At 38.3% G+C, this 10,521-nt stretch overlaps 1 protein-coding gene across 1 annotated transcript; it reads left to right on the top strand.

The window, feature by feature from the left end:
- The first annotated feature begins 2,068 nt into the window (after nucleotides 1-2,068).
- Nucleotides 2,069-10,333, top strand: LOC139939132 (uncharacterized). Its single transcript, XM_071934879.1, has 4 exons — nucleotides 2,069-2,225; nucleotides 5,863-6,008; nucleotides 7,992-8,257; nucleotides 8,889-10,333. Exons 1-3 carry the CDS (start codon nucleotides 2,189-2,191, stop codon nucleotides 8,223-8,225), a joined length of 417 nt encoding a protein of 138 aa, XP_071790980.1. The 5' UTR covers nucleotides 2,069-2,188; the 3' UTR covers nucleotides 8,226-8,257; nucleotides 8,889-10,333.
- Nucleotides 10,334-10,521: the final 188 nt, after the last annotated feature.

Genomic DNA, 10,521 nt, shown 5'->3' with positions numbered 1-10,521 from the left:
CAAGGTGTTTGCATTCAAATTCAAATTCTATGTTATGCGCTTATACTCATTCGTTGCCTGCCTATTATAATGTCAGATACTTTTAGGGGAAACTCCTTTCTACACTGGTTTGACGTTTAAGCCCAACGGTTTTAAATGAAAAATGGCTGCCTGTGGTCGGTACAGAGCAAGATAACACTGATTTATTTTGATGTTATTGATTTTAATATCTCCAAATGGTGCTTACTTTCAAGAAATATAAAATAAAACAAATCCGAACCGATGTTTATCTCAATATAACTAATGTGTTAAATAAAACGAAACGAAATAAATCGATGTTTTATTTGTATCTACTAAGTTGAAGGTTTTCCCAGTCAATTTCAACAGAAATCCATTCTTTTTAACTTCGGCTCATTCATTTTCGTTTTGGAAATGAATGCACTTTGAATCAGCATTCAAGAGTTTTTTAAATGTTTGCATTCAAATTCAAATTCTATGTTAGGTGCTTACTCATCCGTTGTTGCCTATTATAAAGGCAGGTACTTTCAGGGAAAACTCATTACTACACTAATTTGAAGTTTAAGACCAACGGTTCTGAATGAAAATGGCTGTGGTCCATATGAACAGAGCATGCAATTTAGATAACATTCAGATTAAGTTAATTTCAACCCCTTATAGTTTAAGCAACAAGTTTCCTTTAAAAAACTTATTAACTTCTAATTTGACACGTTTCAGACATAGCAGAAACAAAGATAGCAACATAAGTACCAGCGCAACAAAAATCTCAAGGCTAAAGCAAAACATTTTGTTTTAATTTCAAAGTTATTTTAATGAAATTCGTTGCACATAAACGACAAACTCAAACTAGCAGCAAAATCACGCTTCGGTGAGTCTTAATTTGAATGCATCAAATAATGTAAATAGGTAGTAGAAATTGAACTTAAGAATGGTCAAAGTGTAGTCGTGAATACCTATTAAAGCCATTGGACACTTTCGGAACAGGAAAAAAAAGTTCACATATTTACAATTAACTTATATGGTTTACAGAAGGTAATGGTGAAAGACTTCCCTTGAAATATTATTCCAATATTATTTACTTTTTGAGAAAACACTAAAACAATATCAATTATCGATGTCGAGAATTACGGATTTATTTTATACACATGTCATGACACGGCGAAACGTGCGGAAACACGGGTTGGGTTTCCCATTATTTTCTCCCGACTCTGATGACCGATTAAAGCCATTTATACACTTTCGGTACAGCAAAAAAGGAAAAACGTTCACAGATTTACAAATAATTTACAGGGTTTACAGAAGCTTATAGTAAAAGACTTCTCTTGAAATATTATTCCATGAAAAGCTTTACTTTTTGAGAAAACATTAAAACAATATTAATTCTCTATTTTAAACACATGTCATGACACGGCGAAACGTGCAGAAACTAATGGGTTTTCCCGTTATTTTCTCCCGACTCCGATGACCGATTGAGCCTAAATTTCCACATGTTTGTTATTTTATATATAAGTTGTGATACACGAAGTGTGGGACTTGGACAATAATGTTTACCGAAAGTGTATAATGGCTTTAAGCCTAAATTTTCACAGGTTTGTTATTTTAAATTTAAGTTGTGATACACGAAGTGTGGGCCTTGGATAATACTGTTTACCGAAAGTGTATAATGGCTTTATAATGAAACAGAATGACTGAAGCGAAGAACGAACGTATGCGCACGAAGACGAAACTGAACGCAGTAAGAGCTAATCAGAAACCCTATATATTGAGAGGATTAGTGGAAAATGCGTGAATTTGAATGCATATTAATGATTTTTTTAGATGCTGAAATTGGCCGTGAAAGTTGCAGTTGGGAATTAGCAGCGACAGAAATTAATTGAAATTGCACAAATTTTGTATTTTTTCCCATTTACATATACCTTATAATGAAAATTAGAGAATTCATTTAAATTCTGACCCATTAGATTGTTTCTTCTTTTGGATGTACACCGACCATTAACAGGTTTCCAAAGTCTGTGATAGAAGTGAATCCACAAGAGGGCGCCAACACAGGTCATACCGTTTTGTCGACAAACAAAGGTGGACCAACAAGTACGATCGGGAGTCATTAATTAAGTTGGAACCGTTTCTGCATACGGTCTGTCCCTTGCTGTCTGGTCTGTTTACACAGTTGTTGGAACTTTCACTCGCTATCATGTCTTTGACGTTGTTCTTTGTGGTTGCCATCAGCGGTAAGTCAATCCGTAACAAATCCGTATAGCCACTCCAGATTTGGCAAGGATTGTTTTATTTTTAATAAACCCAGCCATAGACAGGCATGGGCATAGCTATCTGCAATATCGGTGGTACAAAAATAATGGCAATACACTTTTCGTTGACTGACATCAATTTGATGTGTCTCAAAATGCGTACTTGATATTTTGAGGTGCCTGATGCATGAGTCGAGTATGCTTGGAATGCTGCCCGGTCAAGGCCCGGGTCACCACGCGTCCAGTCCCCGGCCGGGCCGGATACGCGATCCGTGGAAAGACTTTTGGCTACAAACTTCCCATTTATTTGTTATTTATGTGCATGAAAGGTTAATTTTATCTCTTGAGTTGAGTAGGTCATTCAGTTTAATTCCAACAGAGACATGCGAGTTTATTTACCATTAGGTATACTTAGTTAACAAGAAGTTTTGGGGCGTTTAAATAATAATGTATGCAGCTAAAATTTTATCAACTGATGACTACAACATAAAAGACTTGTATTTTGAATAGTAATTTGTGTACTCTGTCCTTACACACAAATGACTAATATCATGTTTTTTCTTGTCTCTTTCAGCAAAAGTTAGGTCGGTTTTTGTAAAGTATATAGTAACATGCGTATTCATGCATTTCCCCTAGGGTTTCTTTGCATTCGATTCCCAGGACATCAGTAATTTTGTTTCATCTCATCCGGGTTCTTTTGAGTCATTCTATGTACGAAAAGGCACTCATATCATACGTTGTGCAATCCTTTAGTCTCTGCCACCTTTTATACAAAATATGAAAAACACAAAAACATCAATTTATTGGTTGACGAATGGTCTCTTGATATCGGCTTTTTCTGAAAATAAATGATCGTTGTAACTGTTGAAACAATTACCTATTTTGACGATGAGCAGGTTGTTAAATGGAATGTTTTTGAACGTTTTTATGTATTTGACAGGGAAAAAACAAAGCTATATATATTGACACAACTATATTGCTTACAAGATCAATTATTCACAGAACTTATGAGCCACCTCAAACTTTGAACTTATTATGTTAGTTTGAATCAAAAATAGTCATGCAATTAAATTGGTAAACTATTCACTCACAAACATTTAATATTTCGCATGGGAAAATGTTAAAAAAATAGAAATATGAAATAACAAAGATAACCATATAGCCGCGCCAAAACATCCAACCGTCCTTGCCGACAATCTTGATACCAAGAAACCCTAGAGACAACTATACCTTTGGTGTGTGATGCAGAGGTCAACCATGTGTATTAGTTACATCGAGACACAATTACTCATTGACTATCCCTATATCCTTATAACCATCCAAGTCATATTGTATCATTGTTTGCCGTTTGATCCTGACTTGAATCAAATAATTCCTGTTATTTATATTATCATTATATAAACATTCAACAATCTTTAATGGAAAAAGCAAGCAACAGTTTTGCATATAAATATCTTGACTTGGAGCCACGCCCAGACACAGCACGTAGTACGGGAAAGGGCGCGAACTTAACGACTAAAACGCTAACTGCTAGGCTAGTGTTTTAGAAGTTGTCATTTTGTGTTAATTCCAAATTGTGTTCATTCCAATTTGTTTTATTATCTGCATTGGTCAATGTCAAAACATACAAAGACTCTTTAAATTATGACAAAACAGCCACTGTCTGTAGAAGCCTAGTGCATACACCACCTTTAGATAGTATAAAGCAGTTTTAGAAGCACTTCACTTCGCAGTATATTTGTAATGAAAACAGACCAGTTGTTATGGCTCAAAATTTAACATTTTTTTGTGAGATATAATTCTTCCTGCGTGGACGTTATTTTCCGGATTTTTGGAGAGATCTCAAAAAACGCGACGGCGCCTTTCGAAACTAAGTTCTCAAAAGTAGTTTCATTAAATATACATCTAAATTTTATTTTATAGGATTAAAACAAACGGACGGTTCAAATAACCATGTGTATACTGTGCAAATGCAATATTGCCATAAAAATGTGTTAAATTTAAATAGGAGAATGCCAACAAATTCACAAGCTGTATGAGTGGAGCACTTTTAAATGGTTTCACTCGCATCTCGAGTTTCACTCGCAATCTTTTTCACTCGCATGGCGCAAGAATGGTTTTTGTTGAAACATGAAGTGTCATAATATTTTAATAGGTTTTCTCGGTCAATTTCGGAAAATGAACAGCCAATTTAATTTTCAGGCATTCGAAATAAAGCTATTTTGCCTCTCCGGTTTTTACTGCGTTTCAAGTTCAGAATTCGGTCCGATTCAATTTCGTTTTGAGGCATTCAAATTCCTAGCACACTCATTCTTTTTTCATGACACACAATCATCATTCAATTTAGCAAATCTGGTATGACTAGAGATTTTTCTGATTCAATCATTTTCAATTTCGTAAAGAGGCAATCGATTTCGCTCAACGAGGATTCAAATAAGTATACAACTAAAGAAATACGAATAAACAGATCGAAAATCGAGCCAACCTAATTTTCTTTATTTTACGTTTCCAGTAGACTTTAGCTGCCCCCTCAAAAAAAAGGAGAGAGATTTAATGGTTAACTGAGCAAGACCTGATTTGAATGTTATTGAATGTGTTTATTTTTGGTAATGTATTTGTTTGTAAATTATCGCCAACCTTTAATCTGTTGGCGTGTCAGACATCTGGGCATAAATTATGCTCAAGAGTGCCAAAATAAGGAACAACGCGTTTTTAAGAATTCACAAGTTCCAGAATTGACTGCCCGAAATGAAATTGAATGACTCAACGCACGCCTCAAAAAATCCTGCGAATTTGAATGCAGCTTCGATGAATTGTTAAATTGAATGATTATTCTGTTGAATTGAATGACGTAAAAGTACATTTGACTAGTCTTAAAATGAAATCGACTGACCCTTTTTAGAAGCATTCGATTTCATGCGAAATAGAATAGGCTGGTGGTTAAACGCAGTGGATACTATTGGTAATTAGTCAAAATAATTATTAGCATAAAACCTTACGTGAGTACGAGTAATGGGGAGGGGTTGAGAAACGGCTCCCTCTGAAGTGCCAAAGTTTTCGAAAAAGATGTAATCATTTTGAACGAATTTGATTTCGAAACCTCGGAGTTCGAACTTGAGGTTGAGATTGAGCCTAAAATTTAGGCTCAATCGGTCATCGAGGTCGGGAGAAAATAACGGGAAAACCCATCCCTGTTTTCGCGCGTTTCGCCGTGTCATGGCATGTGTTTACTATAAATCCGTATTTATTCTCGTTGTCGAGAATTGATAATTGTTTTAATGTTTTCTCAAAAAAGTAAATTTAATTTGCACAGGTTTGTTATATTATGTAGTTGTGATACACGAAATGTGGGCCTTGGACAATACTGTTTACCGAAAGTGTCCACCGGTTTTAATGTTTATGTAGATCTATACATAAGGCCTAAAATTTAAACCCTAATTCGTCTTTGCTGAATACCCGTTGTTACATTGTACTATTTATTGATTGCATCCGAATCAAACGGAAAGGGAAATTGCCATTGACTGCGACGACAACATTCATGACAGTGGAGAATGGGACATCAGAGTTGAAGTAATATAAATTCGGACACGGTTTTAAGTTTATTTTCTCAATTTTTTAGTCTCTGCTGTGTCCAGTTTGGAAACATGTTGGGTGTGTGACAGTGCAGCTTCTGGCTACAGCGATTGCCTAGGCAACAGTCAGGATACATCGGCATTGCTTGCTAATCATCCAACTTGGACCGATTCATGTGACAATGGATGCGCGGTAAGTGTCAATCAGCAGTCCGCCCGTGCATTTTGTCCCCATCTCATGACTTAATTAAAAGTAGTTATATTTTTAAATCATCATTTCTTTTTCTCTGTGCGACTTATGTTATCTTTATAGACTAAAGGCCTAAAAGAAGTCATTTGCTGTTCCTTTTCATTAAACATGCTTGGGGAACCATGTGCAGTGTATGGTGTCTAGAAATCGGCGCAGTAGTATGACTTCGTGTGAGCATACAAATACCGACTTGATTCCAAGACTGGGAACGGGAAGTAGGCATAGCTTTTATCCAATTTAGTCTTGGAATCAAGTCAGTATTGGGATGGCAAGCTGGAATTACTTCTACTTGTGTACCATACATCCGCAACTTTCCTTGTGTCACGTTTACGAACGGATCGTGAAATAATTTTGAAGATAGTTATTCTCAAGGTAAAGCTGCTGTTGCGAGTTAAGGTGCGCGTGATAGCAATGTGGGGGCGTCTCTCGTGGCTTAGATTCAGAAGAATAACCGCGGTCTAAGACTAGAAATCAAGTCTACTATGACCCGGCCATGCCAACCGGCGCAGCTTGTTTATATCAACAATGGAAAGGTCTCATCATGCTCATCATGTCGTCACTGTAGCATACAGTACGTACCAAGTTTGAGGTCAAAGCTGTGGAAGTCTAAACAAAATATAGAAGCTAAAAATAAGTAGTGACGAGAGGTATCGATAGAGGGCGCTGCTTAGTTCACCCTTCGCTCAGCGGCCAGCTATCCAGGACCGCTGGGATAAAAATTATTCAGAAGTAGAGTGCGTCATGCGTGGAGTGGTTTGACCATGGAGGAAGGAAGAGAAGGAGCTTGAACGACGGGACTTCAAAAGTCGAAGCCGTGGTACCTTGGTCGTTTAACGACACCTCGCAATCACCCACATACCTTACACAGACAATGGGCGACCTGGCGTATGTGAGTTTGCGCGTGCGCACTTGGTTCTTCACTCAACTGTGGTGTCGTATGTCGTATGGATATAATACAGAAAAAAAAAACTTTTTTGAGACCTGATAAAAATTGTGTACACTTGTGCCCACTAAATCGAAAAACACAATTGAATACCAACCACCCTCGTGTGCTAATACCCAAATTGTGAACCACCGCTAATGACCGGAAAGTCACAAAAAATGTAAAAATATGCCATGATGTTTCCGTGAAACACCACAAACAGTAAATGAAAACGTGTATATTTACAATTCTTGTCTCCAATGATTCAACTTGAAAAGTAGGCAAGAGCGCAGACTGGCGGTACCACACGTTCTGTTCAAAGATATTTAATCCCGCTCGTTAATCGGCCGTCCAGCTGGAGGTCCCCTATCTTTTTCCACTGGCCAGACAGGGCAATTGTCATAGTATTCTATTGTTACTCTGCGGTTTTGCGGGTCGTTCCAGCTCCTTCTCTTCCTTTCTCCACGGTTTGACAGAGAATTAACCAATGGGCGTGCTTGATTCGCTGGCCCATCCCAGCGCCTTGCAAGGCACTGGGGGCCGAGCGAAAGTCCACCCTTTGAAATAGGAGACTCGATTCATACTCAACACGTTGCCTTGGACCGGTCGAGTTGATCTTTGAAAAGCGTTTTGTAACCGTTTGTTGTAAAATGTATATGGTTGGAAAGATATTGTAAAAGTAGAATACAATGATCTACACAAATATGCCTCGAAATTGCGTGGTTTTCTGTTTACCCTGTCGACTAACACGGTCGGCCATTATGGGAGTCCAAATTTTGACTGCTATAAATGGCCGACCGTGATAGTTCGCGACGTAAAAGGAAAACCGTGCAATTTTGAGTGATACTTGTGTGAACTATTATATTCTACTTTAAAAACATCTTTCTAACCATATGTATTCCATAACAAATGGTTTCAAACGCTATTAATAGACAAACTCGTCCGATTAAAGGCAACGTGTACCTTTAATGGGATAAACGTCACTGTTAATTCCTACCTTACAGAAAGCAAAGTACCAAGACAATGGCCAGATATTCAGAGGTTGCTTCGTTGGAAACGACGGCGGGAAACAACTGTGCAGTACTCCTGAAGGTGTTTGCGCTAGCGACGACAACTCAGGACGTCGATTCTGTCTTCATTGCTGCCATGGCAACAAGTGCAACGGTGCAGGTACTCTCACGATGAGTCTGGCTGCGGCTATGGCTACGATCCTGGCTGCGATTGTTCTCAAGGCTTAGACTCTGGTTACGGCTGCAACACCAATAAGGAGGTAAATAGCCACATGACGGTCAATTCAGCTGCACATCTTTCTTGTCAATTTTTATTATTAATACGTCGTGCTATTTTACTTTCTAATTTCAAAACATGTTTAACTGCAAACACCCCTCCACCATACTACACGCAAAACACAACAACATTTAAACCTAAACGTATCAAGACCCCTCGAATTAGAACAACGCTCAGATTAACGTTTAATACAGTTGTGTAGTAACTGCAAAACCCAAACAATCTTTGCCCAGCTAATGTGGTGCCCCGGACGGTACCTCATCTTTATTTCGAGTTTCCGGTATCCCTTTCATCTTGGAAATCCGAGTTTCCTATTGTTGTTGAATTCCGACTTTCCAAGATACACACTTTTTGATTCCGAGATTTAATTCCGACATACATTCTCAATGAATTCCGAGATACCTACTCATAGAATGAATTCCGACATACATAGCCTAGCTTCATTAAATTCCGAGATACCTTATATTATCTTATCATTGGAATTTGAGTTTCTGTGATTAATTCCGATAACTTATCATTGAAATCTATATAATTCAAATACCATCATTGAGTTCCATGTTTCAGAGATTCCTACCATTGAAATATGTCTTTCCATGTAATTGTTTTCACTGCAGTCAGCCGATGCCCTAATTGTCATCACTTCAGTTAGCCTCGCATACCTTGGAGCCTGTTATTTCAATCAGTTTCAACTGAAGTTTCATTTTGGCATCATTTATACAGGATTCAGAGGTTCTCACCGGCTTCCATTCACAACAGGATGCGGGTTTATTGAGTTTTTTTTCAGTCGTCTGTTAGATAGATTGTGTAATATTTAAGGGTCTTCTCCATACTCTTAAAGGCAGGGGAAACTATTGGTAATTACTCAAAATAATTATTGGCATAAAACCTTTCTTGGTGACGAGTAATGGGGAGAGGTTGATAGTATAAAACATTGTGAGAAACGGCTCCCTCTGAAGTGCCATAGTTTGCCATTACCAATAGAATGTATAGCAATATTACCATAAAGTCTTATTTTATTTTTTAAAATAATGCATGGAACTTAGTTTTGCCAGTAGGCCTACATTTGTTTTAATAGTATACAATAAATGTACTCGTGTTAATGGCAGCTTCTGAGTAGCCAAATAATTGGATTATTTAGCGCGTGGTTTTACAGAGCAATCGGGCCTAATTTCATGGCTCTGCTTACCGCCGAATTCTGCGCTTACGATCACGATTCCCCGCTTACGTGCAAGCGCCGAATTTGTGTGCTTGCCTTGTAGAATGCATAGTAACGTAAAGTTCGCACGCGCAGAAGCCACAATTCGCCGCCGAACCCGTGAAATACGCTTGCCGTACGCACAGAATCCCTCGCCTCCGTAAGCGCCGATTATGTGCTTACGGTAAGCAGAGCCATGAAATTGGGCCCAGTGTGTGTGCGTGGTTATTTTAATATGTGTATGAACCGAGTGATTCTAGCCTGACCTCCTTACTGCTCCGTCTGTAGGTCGAGAGTGAAAAACAACCAAGACCTTTGAATGTTTTTGGTTTGCATACATTTTTTTAGCCGTTCTGTGATAGACTTATACTTTGTTTTGCACTGAAGTTGGCAATGGTCCCGTCAGAAAGCACAGCTGAAATAATTGAAAGTAACACGAAGCATCGTCTTCAAAGACCGGTTGGAGACTGTTGAAGTTGAACGGAGCCCTTGCTGGAATCTGTTGTTCACTCTTGGGATTTGTTGCAATAGCTGAAAGTTACACGGTAGAACCAGTAATACGTAGCACGAATTAAAGAGTGGTCAACAACAACAACAATACGGATCGTTCTTTTCTGATGCTCTAAGGTATGATGTCGATCTTATTATCGTCAATGAGGGCTTCCCTAAATATGCTGCCCCATGTCCATTTGGGTGTAAAAAGTCTATGTAAAAAGTACTGTATGGAAAGGTTTGCGGTAACATGTAATGAATCTCTAATGAGTTGGGTGGTTCTGAAAAGGCCCGTTGGTTTCAACTCGACGTTTTCGTCTTAGCATCAGTGTCCAGCTTCCAGAAGACGATCTGGGGTGAATTTCACGAAGGTAGTCCTAACTTAAGACTAGTCCTAGGCAATGCTAAGAGATAGGACCAGTCCTAAGTTAGGATGAGTTACTGGTCCTAACTTAGGACTGGTCCTATCTCTAACCACTGCTTATAGGACTAGTTCTAAGTTAGGACTACCTTTGTGAAATCCACCCCAGAGCATACTGATGGAAACGTCGAGTTGAAAC

This window comes from Asterias amurensis, chromosome 6 (genome assembly GCF_032118995.1).
Source record: "Asterias amurensis chromosome 6, ASM3211899v1".
NCBI lineage: Eukaryota > Metazoa > Echinodermata > Asteroidea > Forcipulatida > Asteriidae > Asterias > Asterias amurensis.
Note: the sequence above shows the minus strand (reverse complement) of the source record. Positions and strands in the feature narration are given on the sequence as shown.

Bases quoted from the DNA above. Each gene is read 5' to 3' on its own strand.
- LOC139939132 (XM_071934879.1), top strand. From the start codon at position 2,189: ATGTCTTTGACGTTGTTCTTTGTGGTTGCCATCAGCG. The intron at 2,226-5,862 runs GTAAGTCAATCC...TCAATTTTTTAG, and splicing joins CTTTGTGGTTGCCATCAGCG to TCTCTGCTGTGTCCAGTTTG. The intron at 6,009-7,991 runs GTAAGTGTCAAT...CCTACCTTACAG, and splicing joins CATGTGACAATGGATGCGCG to AAAGCAAAGTACCAAGACAA.